Raw genomic sequence first — 24,012 nt, 5'->3', positions numbered from 1 at the left:
TATTGTCGAGAAATCTACTCAATTCATTTGTTCATTTACCTGATTCATAAGTATATTGCTAACTTCAGCACATGGTTGCCATGTTTCTAATCAATGCCAATCTCTATAAACTGAGGATGCTTACCAATCAACAATATACATGTGAGATGTGACACCGACTGTAAGAATGCTCACCTTTCCCACTGAGGTTATGGATGAATGCTGTAGTTCCATCTTCCAGCTGAACAGCCTGTCCTTCCAGGAGACTGCCATCAGCTGTGCAAGAAGACAATGAGGAAGAGATGTGATACAAGATATCACAAGATATTATTTGAATTTTGACAATTTTCTCCATTTCCTCTACATTGATGATCGCCAGTTGCAATTTGTGTAATCAACCCTGTTAGTTCTCTTTGTAATCACTTGCTTCATCATCATTTTATAGTGGCTGCAGTATGCCGATGACATAATGAATTAAAGCTTCTATGGATGAACACATGCATGGCAACATGTACCAAGTGATCTTTCTCTGCCTCCCCCCCCCCCCCCCCCCCCCCCCCCTTCTCTCCCTCTTTCTCAATGTACAGACACCTCGAGGGATTTTTGGCTTTATCATAAATCAGAGAGGACATTTTAGGCATCGGAAATATATTCAAGCTCACTGATTGTTACTTCACAAATCTACTTTGTGAAATAGTTTCTTTGTATCTGTATCAACAGGAAAATTACATACATTGCACACAAATGGATACCTTTCTGTTGTATTATGGCTGTGGAACCATCAGTCAGCTGGACAGCCTGCAAGCTGGTAGATTCTTCCCCAAGACTTAACTTTGCTTCTTCCAAAATGGAGGTTCCAGCCACCACACTGGCTGACTCATCATCCTCCGCCCCTACCTCATCCTCTGTCTTCAGGAGACAACAAAACAGTATCAGTTAGAACAATGGGAGTACTGGTCATACATGGAAGCTGTCCTCAAAATGACATGCATGATTTTAACCAAATATTGAATTGTCACTGTGATCTAATTTCACATTGTTTTCTGCATGAAGGTGCAAATAGACTTGAAAACAGAGGAAGTGTCATGAGCATGACATTGTAGGACTTATAATATCAATTCACATTTGCTTTATTCTTTATTCAGAACAAGCATTATACTTCATGAGTGGACTATTCTCATTTATATGTCCAGCAGAATGGTTGGCTCTTAACCTGGCACTCTTGGCCACTAGTCTTTGTTTCTATAACTTACTAGTATCACTTACTTCAGGATGTATCTGCAGTTGACCATCTTCTCCATCTGATGCCTGTGAAAGGAGCATTCCAATCACCTCCCGGTCCTGACCAACCTCTGACTCAACATCATCCTTTTCCATCTCTAAATCTTCATCCATCTCCAACAAATGGAAGCTTTTCTTTGTCTCTGCAAAACCAAGAAAATTGTTTCACACATGTATAGCAAATCCTGTAACTTCTTCAAATGCCAACAAAGACAGCAAAGAATAGTTTAAGTACCTGTGTCAGAAAACAATAAAGCAGAGAAGGAAAAGAAAAGAAAAAAACACAAATATCAAATCATGCACAAGAGAAAAAATAGTTAAAGTGTGAGTACAAATGCAAAAGTGGGTATGAAAAATTCTAAAGAAGAAATGGAAGGGAAAAATTTGAATCATGGGATGATGGAACAAAACAAGCTTTAGAGAATACATAGAAAAGAAGTAAGAAAACAGAAAGATGACAGTGCAGTGGCAAGTGCAGTTGATTACAATGTGATTCAGCAGGAGGAATGAAGAGAAGCACAAAAGAAGTTTTAGTAGGAAGTACCAGCCACAGAAAAAGGGCAGCAGAAAAAGATGAGGGAGGGAGTAACGAAAATGTATGGCAAAGAAGATTATCAATGAAAAAAAAAAGTTTAAATAGGAGAAAACTACAAATGTTGCTATGGCGACTAGCATATTGCCTCAGCTATATTGCATAATTTTTTTAATGTCTACAGTACATCTTGACAGTATGTGACAAAGACCTTTGACCCTTCACACCTTCAACCAAATCTTTTTCTACAGAACCATTGTGCCATGATGAATGTAATGTACCAAGTATACCACAATATTCAAGGTATGGAGAAAATAGTGTAATTTCAGGAGTAAATAGAATTTCAACCTGACCTTGGACCCTTGACTTCTGACCTCATAACCCCAAAACTTCCAAAGAAAATCATTGTCAGGCAATGTGCATTGTGTATGTACATGTACTAAGTTTCATGAAGATACCTCAAGCCATTTCCCAGATATTGATAGAAATGTAAAATTTTAGCATTTCACTCAAACTTTGACCATGACCCCGTAGCCAAAAATATTCCCTAGAGACTCTTTACCTGGTAATACATAAACACACCAAGTTTCATGAAAATGCCTTTTATGGCTTTTACGAGGTATAGGGAAAATAGTGAAATTTCTTAAGTTTGTAGGTTCTTAAGTTGCATCATCCATAGATTTGATTAGGGATGGAAGGATGGACAGACAACCCATAAAAACTTAATGCCTCCGGGACAAAAAAGAAAGAAAGCAAAAAAAACAAAACAAAAAAGAATGTGTGAGCTCACTTGAGTCACAGAAAATGATCAACAACCTGAATGACCCAAAACTTCAGCAAACAAACCCCAGAATAAATAATACCGGTAATATATAAATTCAAACTACTGTGGGCATATAATTATTTTCAAACTGAATAACAGCCAAAGGCCTGCATTTCGAAAAGCGAATTCAAAAATACAAAAAGAGAGTGGAATGAGGAAAAACAATGTAGAGGCAGGGTTTACAATGAAAGAGAAAGATGAGAAGACAAGATGTGAAATATTTTCATCCATAATTATTAAAGGCTCTAGAACCTATAGGTCCTATACTACTAGGTCTAAGTTCTAACACATTTAAGTTCTATCTAGTCACTTCTTGGCAAATAAAAGCAAAAAAAAAAAAAAATACATCCAAGACTAGAATAGTAATAGCCTCAAGATCAAACACAGCAATTGTAAAAGTAGGACATTTAAGAAGACAATATAAGGAAAGGATGAGAGCGACACTACTGTATGTACACAATGTAGAACTAGGAGTAGGAATCCACTATATGACTCTTAGTCTTAAGAGAGACAGCCTTGCACCATGTGTCAGAAAGCTGCAGATAATTTTAGAATCAAATTCCGCAGAATTTGTAGTGCTGTTCATGGTTGCATCTGAATGAATCCAGATGCACAATCAATGAATATCACAGGTCTAAAAACACCAAGTTCAAGTTATCAGATTATATTACCAACAAAGCAAACATTAAAACTACTGTAGGGTAAGCAGCATCAGAGATCATCAGGAATTTGAGACTAGATTCTAATGCGAGGTTGAAGTAGGTAGACAAGGGGCAATAGATGGACCCTTTTACCGCCTGCCTTGATGATGCATGCTGGAGCCTGCCTAATAACTAACCCCAGAACACTGTAAAGCAACCAGCACGGTCGGCACCGCATTTTGAAAAGTGGGGGCCCAGTTTATCATTTCTGGTGCCACTTTTGGGTTTCATTAGCTGTAGAATAAGCAAGCAAGAAAAACAATTCTGGTGCCACTTCCTGATTTTCAGCTGACAAGCGAAAAAAAGAAAAGAAAAAGAAAAATGAAGCCAGATGCAGTCTCTTGCTCTGCGGAACATATCCCAGATGACAAATTATACACTAAATCCAGATCCATCTTTCGGTCAAATGTATTCCTATAGAATATCGGATATATATCTAGAGTCTAGACAAATATGACAACAAAAAAACCCCCAAAAAACTAGAAATGTCGCTATGGCGACTGATGCCTGCGCCATAATGCATGATTCTCCCAATAGGTGTATAGTACAATGTCTTGACAATGTGTGATGACAGTTTCACATAAGGGCAATTTCACAGTATATAGGACACAGATGCCGAAAATTGAAAATGATATTTGCTGCAAACACCATACATTTTCAGACAATACTTGAGTTGAAGTTTTGAGAATTATTATGTTTTTCAATAAAAGCGGCCATTTTGATTTTCAAAATGGCTGCCAAAATATGCCTATAACCAATGGTAAGAAAGAGTGTACTGTCACATAACTTACTCTCTGTATATCCACTTTACTAGTACTCTAAACAACAATCTTTCATATGTATGCAGTTAGCAGAGAAGTCTTTTACCACATGATAGAAAAAAAAAAGCTGGTTGCTTTAAAGAATTTGATAGAAACTTTTAATTAGTTTGACAATGATGGATGTAACATCAGTTACCAAAAACAAGGAATTTTTAACTTTATTCATCAAAGAAAGTGAGCTGTATGATGTAACTTGGGATTTCTAATGTATGCCCATATGCCTTCATTTCAATACCAGAAATAAGGATGTGTGGCATACTGGAGAGTCAAAATGAACACTTCAAAATGTGTAACGTCAGTTACCAAAACGTCATATACCAGTACGTAACGTCAGTTACCATGACAGTAATTATAACTGAGGCAATTTTTTTTACTTTAGGCCATCTCAATACATCTGGGACGTCAATTAAAGGTTATCAACAAAGAGCAGCAATCCCTTTGATAGGGAATGATGTCATCACCATGGTATGTCCATGGATACATTTGTTTTTTTTTTCATTTTATTTTATTTTTTTAGACTTATTTATTCATTATATATCTTTTTTTTTTTTTTTTGCTTGAGCTTTTGATTCAGTACACGTTTAAGGTTAAATCATCTGGAAGTTTAGGTTTACAACATGCAATATATGCACTCAGATTACTATACAGTACATTCACAGTCCTACAGGATGATAAAGCTCCCAAAGTTTGTCGGCCTAATCAATGATGTGGTTGCATGGTAACCACCTTTTTCTATTAAAAAAGCTTGTGTACAGCTGTATACCAACAGTTTTATAATCTTTACTAATGATTGCCTTTGCTAGCATTTTCCTTTTTTTCTGTTTTCTGGAAGCTCAATAAAGTTTCTACCTCGAGGCAAATGCAAAAACAGATATAGGCCCTATATTTCTTTGCTTGCACATTTAAATGTGTGGTTTAGTTAATATGGCACATCTTGTATTATGGTACATGAGGCATGTACTGTCATTACTGTTTGAAACTTAACACTGATGTTGCTCAACGTTTTAAACACTGATGTTGCTCAAAGTGAGAGGTGATTCTAGGGCTAAAAAAAAAAAATGTTCATATTTGTTGATTACTTTATTTCATTCATGCAGAGACATTTTGTAATACATGATAATTATGAACAGGAAGATTTGTTTATATTGATCTTAGAATTCTTTAGTTGCAAAGTCCTATTTCTTGGTATCTGGGATGTATTTGCAAGCCTTGATATACCAGTGAAAAGGAAAAGAAAAACAATTATACTACTTCAAGCAAGGAATAAACCAATAATGCCCTTTTGACCAAAAAAAAAAAAAAAAAACATGTTTCTTCTTCACAGAAAAATATTGAAAGTGTAACACTATTCATTTAAATCAATTGATGATGGAGATAATTTTTTCATTTGTGGCCCTAACAATGCCTTGAAGGAGAAGGAGTATAATAAAAGAAAAAGAAATACAGTATATCACAGTAGATTTATATCTATAGATGCATTATGAGTTGAAATTTGTATGTGTTTTTTCCCCATGACCTGAAAGATATATATATATATATTTTGGTTTGTTTTGTGTAGTACTGCAGGGTATTATGGGTGGGGCACTCTAGATTGAATCTTTCCTGTTCATTAAAAAAAAACCCCTTAGTTATGACAATATTCATACTTGGAACTGCTGAATCTAAATGGCTCTGTGTAATCATAAATGTTGAATAAGCATTCAATCTTAAGACAAATGTCGAGAAATATCCTCTGGTGCATTTACATTATTTTTGCTCAACTGTGCTATGGCAAGGGGGGGGGGGGAACTTGCTCCCTAAGGGCCCCACCCCATTTGTGTCTTTAGATTTTGTTCTGATTTGTTGCTAAGTAAATGCCTGGGATTGTTACTGGTATACTGCAGCAGTATAATAACCTGTTAGATACATTAGTTCTCTGTAAACCTCAGAGCAAAAGTGTGTGTAACATCAGTTACTGACATGTTTACCTTTAAGTTTTCATAGAACACAAAGAAAATGGACTAACGTTTCATTTCTTTTGTGTATTTATAATTGATGAACCAAGGTACGATTCCATATCAAACAAATCACTCTGAAAGGTCAGAATTATAAAATAACACAAAACTATTCCCAATCATGATTTTGCGTGTGTAAACCCTATGCCAAATGTAAGCGTAACATCAGTTACCGTCATGCCTTCACTAAAATTGGAATGGTGCTAAAAGGAAATATCTTAGGTGCACATTATTTTGCACACCTGTTCCTAAGAACCTAGGTATATTGTCATATTAAACACATCAAGTTTACAAGTCAGGGACATGAGATATTTCAATTTAAATCTACACCATAATTTTCCATGTCCTTTTTCCGTAACGTCAGTTACCGACACATTTTCACTTGCTATGTGATAAGAAATGCAGTTTGAGAGAAAAACTTTCCACCTATTTCTTCATTCTCGTGAACTCATTCATCAATGCTAATTACAAGCCCCAGGTGCTTTCATTCACAAAACTACCACGTAAACAATTTCATGAAAATCCTTCCGCGTAACGTCAGTTACCGTGGAATTGTCCATAACTGGCAAAATATTGAAATGACAGGTTTGTCAGAAATATCTTAATGTTCACTTTCCTTGAACTGGGTTTGCTTTAATTGTCTAAGAGTGCAGTTACACATATTTGGGGAATTGAGGATTTTTACTCGACTTCTTACCGACCCTTTTATTTTTGTAAGTTTATGCATTGAGTAATTCTCAAGGTATGAAGAAAGAGTGAAATAACAGTACAAAATAGATTTTTCTTTTTGCATTTAAACCTGACCTTTGACCCTTAACCTTTGACCTTCTGGCTGGAAATTTCCAAGAGAATCTCCATTAGGTAATACATGTATTAAGTTTTAAAACTAATAATGCAAGCATTGCATATGGTCAGTTTTACGGTAAAGGGTGTAACTTTCAATTTTTAGCCTTTTGGCCCACCCTGAACACATAGATTTACAGATCTCAAAGATTTTTTCCCATGTGAGTCACCTTATGAGTAGCCACCTTGGGCAGCATAATCAGGTCCAGGTATTGATGCGTTTTGTTTTGACAGTCACATATGTACCCTAAAAATGACTATTTTGTTGCATTGAAATTTATATAACATTTTTGAAATGTTAATAATTTTCTACAGCAACTGCAGAGATCTAATTTTTTATGTTAAAAGCATAGTTGTATGGTCAATTGAAATGACCAAATTAGTTTGGTTTGTATCTGGCCCTTTATTCTAGAATACTATGACTTCAAATTTGAGGTTTCGGAGGCTTCATTTTCCATTAACAATTGTTTACAAACTTTGATGGACAGTATTAATGATCAGTGGATGTGTTTTGGTTACTTTCTTTTATGCTGAAAATAGTAAGGTACAGCTAAACTTTCGACTTACATCAAAGTTTACTTGATTCTAGGGCTATTTGAAATTTTGTGATAATTTTATTCCATCAAGTGAAATTTCCGTTAGCAGTTTTGAAGCCTCCGAAACAAAGTGTTTAGTCAAATAATATAAATATAGATAAGAGAAGCGACCTAATCTATATGTCAAAATGTAGGATATGGGGCCCTAACCTAATAGACCAAAATTAGTTAAGATCCGCCCAACTCTCTGAAAACAGAAGACAATACAAATTTTCCGTTAACATGTGAAGCCTCCGGGACGCATTGAAGCCTCCGAAACAGCAAAAACATCTAATTTGACATTTCTGATAAATTCTTTGAGTGTCTGCCCCAAATTATGCCATGAAATCATCAACAGACATAGACAGACAACAAAAATAATAAAAACATGATACTGCAATAATTTTTTGAGCTAATACACTTTATAGAGAAAAAGTGGTTTCGGAGGCTTCAAAAGGATGTTAACACTGCATTTTTGTGATTTTCTCTGGGCAAAATCAAATTAGATTTATTGTTCACCCACCCAATGATCGCTTATGACATATCTAAAGATATTTAATCACATTAATCACATTCAGTTTTCTGGCTGCTTTGTTTACTCACCAATATAGATAGACCTATTTTTCTTAAACAGTGCAGACGTGTCACACATAACTCACCTTTTCATTCAGCAATAAAATATTAGCAGATGAGGATGTTGCCCCACAAATATGTTTAAACAGTGTATATCAACCAAAAAAGACACAATTTACCCATCACTTTCTACATAACATACATGATTTTCATGAAAACATAAGGCATACCAAATTAATTTTCCAGATGTTTCGGAGGCTTCATTTTATGTTAACAGCATGTAAATGGAATGTTTTGATTACAATTTTGTAATTCTAAGTCTATCAAATAACTGTTTGGACTGAATGAGACTTAATGATTCCTAAAGCAAGGTGTAGATAGTTGTTTAAATGTATGAAAAGCATTTATTTTGTAGGTTTCCTTTTGAAACAATGAAACAGGCTAGATATTGTGAGTAATGAAAGTGACTTCCAGCTTGCGTGCATGCCCACATCATGCAACAGTAGTGCAACAAAGCAAGTAGTTGTGGATACATCAATGTTCTCAAGTTGGATAACTCATTTTTACTCTTGAGAGAAGTTGAAGTGTTGTGACCATATTTGTATCACTCTTTTGACTGGCTAGACTTTGATAATGAAGACCAAACAATTACTTGATTATTTAGTGTTAAATACACTTAAAAAAAAAAGAACTGAACACTATTCCTGTCCTGAAGATTAAAGGACTTTAATAGATGGTTATTCAAGAGGGAAGCACACACTTAACTAAGAAATATATTACTTTTGAATTTAAAGGTAGGGAATCCCATTTGCATGCCTTAAATGAAGAGTTGTATAAACACAGTGGTATGTTGAAGAGAGTATCATTTTAGAAACTCCCATATAGTATTGAAAGTGGAAGGTAACATTTAGTACATTTTTATTGACCGTTATATTTTGAATTGAATTTTTTTCGCGGCTCACCGTAAATTCCAGTACATTACTAGGCTACCTTTGCAGACCCATGCACTGCATGTGTGTCCATCATCATATTTGTGAAGAAAGTTCATCAAAACTTACAAACATTTCTATATATACATTCTTGCCACACACTCTATATGTTATTACATCAGCTCTGATACTTTTAGATCTGTGTTTACAGATAAAAAATACAGAAGACTGCAACAAAAAGGCTTAGGTGTGGCTGACACACAGAACTACTGAGTAGTTGAGTTTTGTGCATTATTCAAATTGTAGATAACTGTTGACTTTCAAATTTCTAAGCAGTGGCCTAAACAAGTCCCCTGAGGTTCATATGTAATGTTTTGCTGCATTTTGGGAGTTCTGTAAAAGGTATCATGATCCAGAGCAAATGGTGGAAAATACTTTTTGGATTTTTACACTTTCGACTCACTATCATCTGAGTGTAATAGTTTCGAAACACAATCTTTTACATGTCCATTTATAACCCATTGACAAATCCATTCCATTGTTACTCACATGGCATTTGTTTGTGCCATACTAAAATCTTGACTTTTTCAGCTTTCCATTTCTTAACAAGTTCTTTGGCTTTCATTTCCAATACTTATTTGGAGGAAAATAATTAATCAATAAATTTGTGATTGGATTTGAAAATAGCTAACATCTTGCAGATTATCATTTCTGTGGTGTGACTTGGATCACAGGGTACTGTTTTGGAATTTTGACATTTGATTACTTCATTCAGACAGGTTTTCATATCAATCTGTATGTCAGATCTGATGCATGTAAGGTGCAACACAATCTTGATACTATACCCTATTTTCCATACTTTATCATGCTGGCAGTGACCACTTGACTATTTTTGATTAAACAGAATGTAACTTGTGTTACGAAACATCTCTTCGCATACATGTGTGAGACTCTATGACATGTTTGCGGATGTAGTTCTCAGTGCAGTAAATGGACAGTAATGGCTGGGATAGGATTGTTTATAAATGACATATAGACCTCTACTTATAAAAGCCTGTTGCCATGGGATACATGTAGTTTACATGGGTGGGTGACTGGAGAAGTTATGTTCGTGAAGAACAATATTGAAATGATTGAAATCTTTATAATCTGTTTAGTCCTGGCTTTTCTGGAAAAAGTTACAAGCCCCTAACTATTTTGAAATTCAAAGGGTTAAAACTGTAGTCTGTGGGTTTATATACTATTTAAAACAAACTTGTGGGTTTCTAAAAAACTTAGATATTTTTAAACACATTTGCTGCTTTTTAATTTTTTGCTAAAAAGGTTGTCATTTTTAGAAACAGTAAAAGTTCTGTTAGCAATTTCTCAATGCGTACCTTCAAAAACAGGCCTCCTAGCTGTCACAGGAGTCACACTAACTGGAATTTTATAAAATAACTATAAAAAAAGAAGCCTTTGAAGAATTAAAAAAAAGAAAGAACAAGGAAAAGTAGAAATTACGCGGTGCGTAATATATGTCCCCGCCGGAAGTAGCATTTTGTAGCAAAGTGTGCAATATAGGTAAAAAATCAAGGTCAAAGGTCAAAATTCTGTGTAAAAGTTTTGAAGCCCTCACCTAGTGCCATCACATAAAGCAAACGGAATCGAAATCGGGTTAGAAATGGCGAAGGAGTAGCATTTTATAGCCAATGTACAATATAGGTCAAAAATCAAGGTCAAAGGTCAAAGAAGGCAAAGGTCAAAATTCTGTGTAAAGTTTTGAAGCCCTCACCTAGTGCCATCACATAAAGCAAACGGAATCGAAATCGGGTTAGAAATGGCGAAGGAGTAGCATTTTGTAGCCAATGTACAATACAGGTCAAAAATCAAGGTCAAAGGTCAAAGAAGGCAAAGGTAAAAATTCTGTGTAGAAGTTTTGAAGCCCTCACCTAGTGCCATCACATAAAGCAAACGGAATCGAAATCGGGTTAGAAATGGCGAAGGAGTAGGATTTTGTAGCAAAATGTACAATATAGGTCAAAAATCAAGGTCAAAGGTCAAAGAAGGCAAAGGTAAAAATTCTGTGTAGAAGTTTTGAAGCCCTCACCTAGTGCCATCACATAAAGCAAACGGAATCGAAATCGGGTTAGAAATGGCGAAGGAGTAGCATTTTGTAGCAAAATGTACAATATAGGTCAAAAATCAAGGTCAAAGATCAAAGAAGGCAAAGGTCAAAATTCTGTGTAGAAGTTTTGAAGCCCTCACCTAGTGCCATCACATAAAGCAAACGGAATCGAAATCGGGTTAGAAATGGCGAAGGAGTAGCATTTTGTAGCAAAATGTACAATATAGGTCAAAAATCAAGGTCAAAGGTCAAAGAAGTCAAAGGTCAAAATTCTGTGTAGAAGTTTTGAAGCCCTCACCTAGTGCCATCATATAAAGCAAACGGAATCAAAATCGGGTTAGAAATGGCGAAGGAGTAGCATTTTGTAGCAAAATGTACAATATAGGTCAAAGGTCAAGGTCAAAGGTCACGACTGAAATTCTGTGTAGAAGTTTCAAAGCTCCCATGTAGCGCTATCATATAAAGCAAACAGAATCAAAATTGGCTCATAAATGACAGAGAAGTAGCAAATTGAAGATTTTGATCACACACGGACGCACACACGGACACACGGACGGACGGACACACGGACGGACGGACGGACGGACGGACGGACACACACACGTACGGAGCCCGTTTCATAGTCCCCTGCTCGAACTCGTTCGGCGGGGACAAAAATAAAATGATATGAAACAGGGGTGACTTGTATACCACAGAAAAAGAAAGTAAAATTCTAACTATCATATATTATAGGGAACTATACATTTGGTCAACATTTTTTTTTTTAATTCAAATTCGTACACAGTCATGGGTAGGGTATGTACATTTCTCTTTTCAACAGGCGATTCAAAAAGATGAATTGGATCTTGACCATTTCAATTTCTATTGAGCTCCATGATAATATCACCAATATATTGATTATTCCAACTCCATTTTGATGATGACAGTTTGATGATGACCCTTACATGGAATGGCTGATCGGTGTTTAAGATTGCTGTTCTATGACCATGATCACTGCATTTGATAGCTATAGTAGGGGGTATCAGGCATGGTCATATGCAAAAGAATGTTTATAAGCCTTTTTTCCCCTTTCTATATTTTACAATGCTATGTTGTAATCTAACCGTCATGCCATCACATAGTCTATTTTCTATCCCTTTCTCATCAACAGTTGAAATTGATTTCACATGTATATAAAACAATTATGATGGGTGGTTTATGTCAATATACATCCCACAAACTGCACTTATAAAGCAAGCAAACATAATCTTTGCATTAAGTCTATAGCTACAGTTCTAACTCATTGAAAGTAATTCTTACTGCATTATGATGAATAGTTTGACAAATGCATACAGCTGTACATGTGTGTAGCCTAATCATGTTCTGCATTGCCAAAGTCATGGATATGCAAATACAGTGTATGTATACAACTGAGCATAAAGATTTAAAATATTTTTCTTTGTCTGTTGACATATATGTTGGAAAGTCTTTTTTCTGCATACAAATAAATACTATTTTACATGTTACAACATTGTTAGTTATTTGGAAACAATCAGCTGCATTAAAGTACTTCATATCACCTTAAAATGGACCATTTTTGCATGTTAACAGTCATGATGAAGCCTCCAAAACATGCGTTGCTGCTAACTTTAAGCCGCAAAAAAAAAAAAAATGTTCCTAATCAGTGTACTTTTATTGCTACTGTTGCAGTTTTGTTTAGAATCATATTGCCTCATGTAATGTCATAAATTCGAACTGAGCATTGCTCAAAGTGTACACAGTTTGTTATTCACTTTTGTGGAAGCCAATTTCCTTATAATTTTATAAGTACAATTTGTATGAAGGGTAAACATTATGCACTGCCATAAAATGTACATCTGTATACTGTTATTCACATTTTATTGATGCCTTGTTCTTATTCTAGCATGTAGTGATAGTTGCTTACTGTAGTTTTATCATTTTAAGTGAATACAGGACTAGAACTTTGTGTTACCAGTTTTGAAGCCTCCGAAACACACTAGTTTGTTAACTGAAGCCTCCGAAACTCACAAGTCTGAAAATTTCAACTTTGTCAAAAATAATCAAATTTCTTTGGGATTTGGGTTGATAAATGTTTGTTACCAAGAGATAATTTAGGGCTATGTTTAGAGTGGCTCTTGCTTCTAGAACATTCTTTTAACTTAAAAATAGTTTGTCAGGTACCATTTTTACTTTGGAATTTGAAGTTCACATCCAAATAATTGCAAGAGCGAATATCTGTTGGGGTAAAAGTGTTTTGATATTTCAAATATATGTTCACAGCAAATGAAAAGTTGCATTACCTCCACCATTTATCTTCATTTGGTTGCTGTGGGTGACCAAAACATTCTTGTTGTTTTTACCTAAATTTATCTAAAATTCCATAATAGTCACTTCATTTTTCATATTTAGCCTAAGAATTAAGCTCTGGAATGACAAAATATTGAAAATCTAGACATTCCTATATAAAATAAAGGCAAAGATAAAAATGGAAACACAACTTTAATTTTTGACCCTTGCCACATCAAAGTTACACCCTTTACTGTAAAACTGACCATATACTAGTATTTGAGGGAAATAATAAAATTTTGAGTTGACCTTGACCTTTGATCCCTGACCTGTGACCCCTAAATTCCCTAGATAATCCCTGCCAGTCAGTACATGCCTATGTACCAAGTTCCATGAGAATACATCGAACCATTTGCGAGAAAAGTGAAATTGTAATATTTTCACCTAACTTTTGACCTTTTGACCTTTGACTTTATAATAATAATAATAATAATACATAAAATTTCTATAGCGCCGTTCTCCACTTTGATTAAATGCTCAAGGCGCTTTACATGACATGACATGAAACACTCTCTGGAGAATCTTTACGCAGTAGTACATGTCTACATTAAGTTTCAAGAAAATACCTTCGGGCATTGCATAGATATGGGGGAAATAGCAACACTTTTAGCATTGACCTTTGACCTCTTGCCAATGTCACTAAAATCTACTCAACTAATTGCCCCATCATACATCATGGATCAAGTTTGGTGAAAGCTGCTTCATCCAGTTTTGAGTTATCATGTAAACAGATAAATCTTAGGATTTGACCTTGATCTTTGACCTTTGACCTCTGTCCAATTTCACTAAAAAACTAATCAAGTAATTCAATTGTCCCATCATATCGTCGGCGTTTTCACGAACCGACGCTATTTCGATTTTGGTCAAAATTTTCAAAATCGAGATATTGGTACCAAATGAAAGTGCTTTCAAAACTCTACCAAATCCCAAAATTTTAGATCACAAAATTAATTATTCTTAATTTTATCAAAGAAAGAAAAAAACGACGGTACTCGAAATATCGAGAAATTGAGAAAAAGGGGTTTCACGAACCGACGCAGTAAAGATACGCCGGTTCGTGAAACCCGAATTGCTAGGGTGAAGAGCAATGCGGGTTTTACGAACCGTCGCAGTTGCATTATTTTGAGCTTTGTTCAACTTACTGGCCTAGAATTAGGTTTTGGCCCTAATCCAGATCTCAGAGTGAGAACCAAACCATCTGAAAGATGAATGACGACCTAAGCTAGCCCACTGTCCACGAGTGAAGTGAATGGTAAGCTATAATCCTATTAAAATCATGCTCAAAATAACAGTTTCAGTTGGACTACCATAACCATTAATTGCGGTAGAGTGTAGTCCCATGTATTCAATCGCGTGATGCTTATGAAGCCTAGTCTGTAAACGCCATCCAATTTCAAATTAGATCCCAAATCATATTATTTATAGTTTCTTTTCAACTTATGTCGTTACTTCTGAGACTACTGAGTACTGTAGTCGTAACGTCTGTGTGCAAGACATGCAAGATGTCAAAGTCTCGAAGACACTCATGGCTATGCCTTGACTTGAGTTGAAAATGAAATCATGAGATTGACAAAGCAGGCCTACTAAACTAAAAAAAAAGAGTAAAAAGTCTAAAAGTAAAACTCAAAGGAAGAGTAAAGAATAAACTTAGACATGTTAGACTTTAACTTTCAAGTTTAACTATTAAGTCTAAGTTAAGACTTTACTTGTAATGCCAGTTACTAAAACTAAGATCAGCTGAAGTCTAAGACCAAGTCAAATTAACACAGAGTCTATAGTCTAGCTCTAGATCTACATCTAGACTAGTGGTAAAAGTAGGTAGAGTCCACCCATTTTTCCCCCAATTTTTACTTGTCCATTCCTGAAAAAGTTACTGGTCAGTGTCCAACAGTGATTTTTCCTGGTCAGGGACCGTCGGACCAGTGCCAGTGTGCAGCGTTGGTGTAGATGTCATCTATGACAGTATGTGGTCTAGTGATACTACCTAAACACTACGAGTAGTACTCTACAGGTTAGGTGGCATTCCTGTACAGTGCAGTGTTATAGTATACTTGTGAATTCAGCCCTAGTACCGTACTGTGTGTAGATATGTGACATTATGTCTGACATTAGTTCGAGTGGTGTACCTTTGAAGCACAGCGGTGGGGCTTTTTTTCCCTAAAACTTGTGAATGCGGCCCAACCAAATGGCGTTTACATATTCACGCGTGATTGATAGTGATACAGTAGCGCTGTCGATTTCCACAGCATCCATACATAATCTTTTGTCCTTTCTTCTTTCCTTTTTCCCTTTGTTCTTTCACCCTTTTTATTCTTGGAATCGAAGGACTTCTAAGAAATGTCCCTCGACTGATTTAACCAGGACTCTTGAGTCCTGGTAAACCTAACCTAACCGAGTAACCGTTAACATTTGTTAGGCCTAACAATATTGAACATAACAGTAACACTGACTTAGCCCTGTATTGACTTTGTCTTTGGCCGACTTACTGAGATGGCGAGTCTAACTCTTTAACGTTAGTCTAAACGTAGTCGTTAGATCTGTCAGTGTCAGTGTCACCGGTTATTGTATATGGTGCCATCTCTAACGTACATTAACAAGTTGATGTTAGTTATCTATGTCAACTTACTGAGTCAGTAATAGTGGTACTGTCATCCTGTTGGATATCGCCGCAATATCATCCGTGACGTGTTAATTTCGTGTCACAAAGACAAAAGTTGCCAAGATCTAATAGTATTAGATGTCTAGATCTAGATGTAGTCTAGATCTATAATATAGATTTTGTGAACCACTGGTAACTTAAAAGTGAAAGGTCTAGACTTCACTTAGTCTATAATTAGACCAGACATTCATGAGGCAAAGGCCTATTTAGTAGATCTATTCTTATTCTATTTTAACGTCAATTCCTACTAACTCGCCACGTGTTATTCCTAAGGCCAAGGACCTCCGGGTTAGTGATTTTTTTTCTCGTAAATACCAAACAGCAGACGTGTTTCATTTGCATTCTTGTGCAGACTTCATGAAAATATGTGCAGTATCAAAGAAATGATGCACATGACAATGCCAGTGTTTTATAGGTGAATGGTTAATACCTTTAAAAGCTGAATGATAATGTAGAGTCTAGGTCTAATTAAGATGTTACAGTCTCTGATAAGAAACAGGTTTGATTGTCATAGACTGTTTCCCAAATGCAGGTACATGTAGTAATATTCTGCTATTTCAATGCAATGCCTTGTTTACAAATACATGTAGATTTATATTCATGTGAATGATAATTCAATTTCTACATGAGACATACCAAGTGCTAAACATAATATCTTGCATCAGTAAAATGTGTAAATGAAGAGACAATTTGAATATGCATCAAATACGAACAGCAGCATTTTTTGACATTCTTTGATCCTGCATAGGCCTACCATTTTGTTTTATGTTTAATATAAATAGAGCAAAATAATTTCAACTTCAGTTTTGTTGGCTGATTTTTTTTTTCTTCTCAAAATTAAAGTTGTATCTTGTGCCATGATGTTTGATTTTAATCAAAAGTTCTTAATTTCTTTCTTTTCTTTCAGATGACTGGTGCCATGTAGTAGCGAAGAACTGGACTGTCTCAGAAAAGAAAAGGAAAAGTACAGGGTCGTGTACATCACCAACGGATGTGAATACAATGGTAATGTAGAGTCTAGGTCTAATTAAGATGTTAAAGTCTCTGATAATAAACAAGTTTGATTGTCGTAGACTCTTTCCCAAATGCAATTAGTAATATTCAGCTTTTTCAAAGCAATGCCTTGTTTACAAGGACATGCAGATTTATTCATGTGAATAATAATTTAAATTCTACATGAGACTTGCTAAGTGCTAGACATAAGATCTTGCATCATTAAAATATGTAAAAGGCGAGACAATTTGAATATGCATCAAAAACAGCAGTATATTTTTGACATTCTTTGATCCTGTATACCGTTTTGTTTTATGTTTAATATAAATAGAGCAAAATAATTTCAACTACAGTTTAGTTGGCTGATTTCTTTTTCTCAAAATGAAAGTTGTATCTTGTATCATGATGTTTGATTTTAATTGAAAGTTCTTAATTTCTGTCTTTTCTTTCAGATGACTGATGCCATGCAGTAGCGAAGAGCTGGACTGTTTCAGAGAAGAAGAAAAAAGTACAGCATCGTGCTGATCATCAAGGAATGTGAATACAATGGCTTAGGAAAGAAGACAATCTACAGATAGGATAGAAGGGAGAAATTGGGATGAAGGGCGACAACATAAGGACGGTATATCTACAGTGAAATGTGATTGTAAAGTGGAAACATGAAAGGAGATCCTAAGATTGAAGGTGAAAACAAGGCATTCCATTCTGTGATGTCGTAATTACAATTTTGCTACACTTTAATAACACTACAGAGAGACATTTATATCAAGGAAAGCTTCATGTGGATATGGAATGTTAGATTTTTTTAAGTGTTCATTGGTATGTATTTCATGATAATAAATCTTGAAGGTTTTGTGTGGTAATCATAACCTTGTGATAAATCTTGATAGATTTCTAAGTGCACATTGGCAATATTTAGATGATGCTGTAATCAGATTAAGTTCTATTCTCCTTTATTCTTTTATTTATTATTTTGTTGTCTTCAACCCACTTTGAATGTGTCACGTATGATTCTTATAAACATGGGAACATGCACTCCATGTAAATGATAGGACTTATAACAAATTGACATAATTATTCAACCATCACTAGACAGTTCTGTTATAAGATGTTCTTTATCTAACTAAAATTGTAAATTATGATACGTGTATGTTCCCATGCAAACTCACAACAAAATACAGAAATTTGATTTCTTTTAATAATAATTCATTATGTCTCTAAATTTACAATTAAAGAAAGTGATTGCAATAAGGATGTCAAACATCGTATATTAAAATAATAGATTATTCATTTGTCTCCATCCGTAGTAACGCACGCAACTGCAGTGTGCAGTTTGTAGGCTGCTGTGAAAAAAAAAAATCACAGGCAGCCCAAGCAGGATTCGAACCACGACCTCTGGATTACTAGACCAGCGTCATAACCACTAGACCACCGGAGTGCCCTGGCGCTACCTTTACACATGAATAATTAAGTATAGAAGGGCTTGGGGGCGCTTCGAAGTTTACTGCTCTTATTAAATATGTACATGTCATTTGCAACTCAACTAAAGATGATTAAACACACTGAAATTCTTACTTTAAATGATATTCATAATCTGTTTTTTTCTTTCTTTAATAGCTTGGGATGTACACTTTATACACTGTATCGGTCTACATTTCGCCTACAATATGGAATTCTTTACTTCGAGACGTTTGTTTTTAACAAACAAAAAATTAAGAGTCCTTTAAAGGTGCTGTAAAACAGTGGTGTTTGTTTGTTTGTTTGTTTTTTGGTGGGGGGGGGGGGAGGGGAGTCAAATTAGCCTTGGCCCCTCTCCGCCGTCTTTTTTTTTTCCTTTAGCTGCATATTTTTTAGTCATCACATGAAAATTCGTCTGCATCCACCCCGTAGTTTTGCTGATGACCTTTCTTTTTAATTATTTTAGCCACACACAATTTTGGCTGAATTTCCCCAACTCTCTTGTGAATTTGCTAGTACATGTACTAAAACACATTCTCAGAATGTGTTTATAGTACTGGTGGATTAAGGATTCACAGGGAGGGGGGGGGGGGGTCGGCCAAAATTTCTCTTTTCTCATATGTAACAAGCCTTCGGGGCGAAAGGCTGATATTATGGGCTTTCTACACACATTTTTAGATGCTAATTATTGGTTAACATGAGCATGATCATTTATGTTGTGATTAATTTGTTTCCTTATATATGTATGACTTCTATTAGAGACTTAATTGGCTTGGCACTCCTTACATCGACCTATTTTAGACACCCGTTTCCCTCTCTCTCTCGTGCTTTTTCTCTACTGTCCTGTGAATAGTGTAACTACATGTACATGCAGTACCTCTTCTCTTTTGTATGATATACATCAAGTTTTTATCTGAGCATATGGGTGTTGCAGCACTCTCAAGCTTCATGCATATGCAGCAACATCTTTGTGTGGTCATATACATACATGTAGTTATGCTTGATATATTAATTTGAGAATGTTATTCTTTCTCTTGTATATGTTCCGTCCGCACTCTATAAATGTAAATGTACGATGTAAGATTTGGTGTGCATGTTCGAACTGTGTTCCTCTTTTTGTGAACACACAAGAACTGATATAATAATGAACTTGAATTACACATATTCTTGAATCTTGATTCCATCTCCATTTGCCATTAGATATGTATTGATTTATGGAGCTCTTCCACAATTGTTATCCTTCCCATTGTCATTACTCATCTCTGAATAATTCAAATTTGATATTCTATTGAGGACCTATGTTTCTTCGATTACATAATGTACCTCTTCAATATATTGCTGCAAAAGGCATAATAAAACATGACCATTATTATATATTTAAAATGAAGCTTGAAATTCTGATAGTGTTGATATTCATGTATTTTTAGGAGTTTATCAGTTTCGAAGAGTGCATGCAGGATGAGTTTATGTTTTTATATGATCAGGTGCAGCTATCATAGAATCTGTTGAGCAGGAAAGAGAAAGATGGAAAATGAGGAATTATGAGTGAATTCGCATGCGAGCCAAATGACAATAATGACACTGATAAAAATTGTGACAAAGTAAATGTCACAAATATGTGGAATAATAAGAAATAAAGAAATTAATATATTATTTCAGAGAAAGAAATAACAGAGTGCATGCATGAGTATGAAAGATGAGTAAATACAAGTAATTATTATTGACTGGCACGTCTTTTTCCCAAGATTTAGCGGTATCCTTCATCTTAGAACAAACATTCATAATTATTATGAAAGAAGTGAACTGAATTTGAATTAAAAATAATGTGAAAAAATGAAACAGTAAGTTAATTAAGTAAAAAAAAAAACAGTAAAAAGTAAAAAATATGAAACACAGTATACCGAATACATGTATTACCAAATGATAGATGTCCAAATGCAAAAGTGTTAAATAATAATATATCCACAAAAAAAGGGGGGCAAAGAAATCTTTGGAACGATCAACCACAGCTATAATAACAATACATGCGTGTACTAAATGAAGATGAAAACAATGACAACACTCTTTTTAGAACAATTAAGAGAAACTGGCTTGTATTATCATCTTAATTATCACTAAATGTATTGTAATCATCACAACAATCATTACATGACAATTAATTTCAATTAATAAGGTTATTGTTGATAAGCAGGTATAGCCCTAATAGTATTTGTATGTAAACACATACGAAAATGAAATAGCGACGGTTCGTAAATACACGCGTATTGCACGTTACCTATTGTACAGGCCCTACAGCGCGGGTCTCACGAACCGGCGTAATACAACTTACGTCGGTTCGTGAGACCCGCGCTTAAGTACATAACCTATGGTGCGCGCAAGAAACGATGGATTTACGAACCGACGCAGTGAGTTTGAAGACAGAAATATCGTAAATTTTTTGAATTCACACTAAAATTACACTATGGATAGGAAGAACAACTTCCACTCTCATCACCCTGTCAAAATTTTCACACACAAGACAGGAAAAGTCATTGAAAACGTTGTCTAAAACTTGTGAGATCTTTAAACGCGATTTTCTCAGAACTGCATTTTCGCTCAAAAACGAAATAGCGTCGGTTCGTGAAAACGCCGACGATATGTCATCCTCGAACAAAGTTTGGTGAAATGTGCTCCATTCAGTCTTGAGTTATCGCGTAAACAAATACAATTTCATGATTTGACCTTGACCTTTGGCCAATTTCACCCAAAATCTACTCAAGTAAATTGCCCCATCATACTTTATGCTTGGATCAAGTTTGGTAAAATTCCAGTCAATATTACTCAAGTTATCGCATAAACGAATGCGGACAGACACACGGACAACCCGAAAACATAATGCCTCCGCCTCCACCTCGTGGCGGAGGAATAAAAACATGGGGAGGGGGATCTCCCCCTCCCTTCACCAGGCCCAGCGCCTATTTTTAGTATAAGATCTAGATCTAATTCTGTACATGTAGCAAAACAAAATTGTTTGAAGTTTCATTTAGTACAACCTGTGCAAGTGTCTGTGAGGCCACGTGCATGACGAGGAGTGCAATATTACAATGCACAAGTAGGATCAATGTATAAATTAGAACCTACACCTAGTATATTAGTACTGTAGACAGATCTAACTTCGTTACTAAGTTTAGTTGTATAACTTCTGTTCTAGTAGGGTATATAATTTGAATAAACTACTATGGAGTCTACGGTTCCATGACTAGAGAACCTAGTCACGTCAGTAGTCTATTTTATAGCCAGGGTTCTATCTAACAGTTACACTTTTGTAAGTTATTAGTCTACTTGGTTTGTCTTGGTCTTTTAACCTGTTAAAGATTTTTGAACGATTCCTAGAATCCTAGTATTAAGAAATGTATTAACACATCGCTGACGATTTTTATTATAACTATAAACATCTTAACTTTTTTACTGAACTGAGCTGAGCTTGCTGCTGCTCGCTCGCGATCGCGTACATTTTATATGCTCGATGCTCTGCTCTGCACAGCAGCACACAGCTGGAGCACCACCCCAGCGAGCATAAATGCCCACGCCAAAGCTGCGGGGAAGAAGAGCTGGAAGCACTCAGTGCAAACCCCCGCTCTCGCAGCATGTCAACATTTTGGGAGTTTTTAGCCATTACTCACAACAGATAGCATGTCGACAATTTCCCGGACAAGCAGGCATTAATATGCATCGATTTTGTCCAGAAAAGGGACAAATCTGAACTTGGTTCGACTTGATAACTGTTCATCTCTCACCAATGTGACAAGCAGACTATAAAATGTACGTATTTAGCAGAAAATAAAGAGGAATGTTGGGATATTTGGCCGGGATTTCTGGGTAAGCCCACGATGCAACGGGAGGAAAAATCTCAAACTTGGCCCGGCAACCTGTATATCGTCAAGAATGAAATGCTCGCTATCTCACTTAGGCATATTATACACGTTTAGGGGCGAGTATGCCGACAACAGCTTCGCTAGCATTATGGGATTCATTTCCTACAATGCATTTCACTCATGATCATTTCAGAACAGAAACCAGAGTGAATTCAGAATCATTGAGATGATAATTCTATGAAGTCTAATCTTCCGACAAAACCTCATGCGGAATCAACAATTGATTCCGAAACAACCCAAATAAAACCTACCTTAAGCACGAAAAAAATGGTATCGCAGCGACGTCTCACCGTGAAACACCAGACGGGCAATGCGCATGCGCAGGCTCGCTAGCTAGCTAGCTACGTACGTAACATGCACTGAACTCCTACATCAGTTCATAGGATAGGATGTTCAGTTGCTAAGACAAGTGTATGGTGCCGGTGCGGATAGGCATAAGATGGTATTATAGCAATAAAATTTAGTAAGGAAATTGTGAGTAACAGGGCAACAGTAAAAGGTTTCTCGTAATACAATACTCGACCAATTTTAGAAAATTAATCTTGGACAAGAAAATTCTAAACTATTTATATTTTTGAGCCATCAGCTTATTCTGTCAAATCCTTGGTAGTATAGTGGTAAGTATCTCCGCCTGTCACGCGGAAGACCGGGGTTCGATTCCCCGCCAAGGAGGACAATTTTTTTTTTTTTTTTAAATCATTTTGTTTCAAATTGCACTCATTTGTTTTACTTCCCCTCTTATTCATTACTAGCTACTATTCTATGAAATAGATATGCATATTATATATGTTGAGATTTCACATAATTGACTTCACAAAGAGATAAAGAAACAAACTGCATGGTAGACACTGTAAGGCCTATATATCCAGTAGGCCTATATAGTGCTTGAATTCACATATCTCTCTGCGTACATACCGTTACTATGTATATACTCAGTGTTTATGAGTGTAATGGTTCTGAATATCAGGCCTACATGAGTGTAAAATTTAAATGTTCTTTAATCTATTCAACAACTCAGAGCGGAGTTAATTTGCACCGGCCAAATGTAATATATACGGTACTTTGGACTGTCGAACGAATGATAAAACATTGAATATTTATTATACAACACAAAATAAAGGCCTGATTTAGACCAAAATACATGTAGATCTAGTGTTAAGCCCAAGTCTCGGAGGAGGACAAACAGTTAGGCCTAGATCTAGATCTGGCTCTAGGTCATATTTCTGGCAGTGCAAATGGGTGCATGTAGGCCTATATGCACCAATATGAAACACAAGTTCAGTGTCTTGCTTGATTTAGGCCCTAGCTACTGTTCAATAGTCGTCTATTACACTAGCTGCCATTAAAGGAGACCTCCGGGTGATTCTCAGATTTTTACATTTGTACAACTATGAATTAGTTATACTGAGGACAGAGTTTCAGAATTTGTGATAATTGGGATGAAGAATAAGAATATTTTCAAAAAATAGAACAAATTGCTAATGAAC

The 24,012-nt window shown here is 35.7% G+C and overlaps 1 protein-coding gene and 1 non-coding gene across 3 annotated transcripts in view; one reads left to right on the top strand and one right to left on the bottom strand.

Moving 5' to 3' along the window:
- Window positions 1–22,833, bottom strand: part of LOC139731008 (uncharacterized) — a 34,185-nt gene extending 11,352 nt beyond the window's left edge. The window contains exons 1-4 of one of the 2 annotated variants that reach the window (XM_071641883.1): window positions 22,777–22,833; window positions 1,246–1,403; window positions 732–888; window positions 175–255 (exon numbers count right to left, since the gene is read on the bottom strand). In XM_071641883.1, the coding sequence (XP_071497984.1) occupies window positions 175–255; window positions 732–888; window positions 1,246–1,374 (367 nt within the window). In that variant the 5' untranslated portion in view covers window positions 1,375–1,403; window positions 22,777–22,833. Of the gene's footprint in view, window positions 1–174; window positions 256–731; window positions 889–1,245; window positions 1,404–22,273; window positions 22,667–22,776 lie in introns of those variants that run through there. The other variant, XM_071641884.1, reaches the window with a different exon arrangement.
- A 292-nt stretch (window positions 22,834–23,125) lies between these two features.
- On the top strand, window positions 23,126–23,197 carry Trnad-guc (transfer RNA aspartic acid (anticodon GUC)). Its single transcript has one exon. It is a non-coding gene; the product is annotated as a tRNA-Asp (tRNA).
- The last annotated feature ends 815 nt before the right edge of the window (window positions 23,198–24,012 follow it).

The sequence above is a fragment of the Diadema antillarum genome, unplaced genomic scaffold (assembly GCF_040938485.1).
Source record: "Diadema antillarum isolate AM-2024a unplaced genomic scaffold, OU_Dant_1.0 seq00000348_RagTag, whole genome shotgun sequence".
Taxonomy (NCBI): Eukaryota; Metazoa; Echinodermata; class Echinoidea; order Diadematoida; family Diadematidae; genus Diadema; species Diadema antillarum.
Note: the sequence above shows the minus strand (reverse complement) of the source record. Positions and strands in the feature narration are given on the sequence as shown.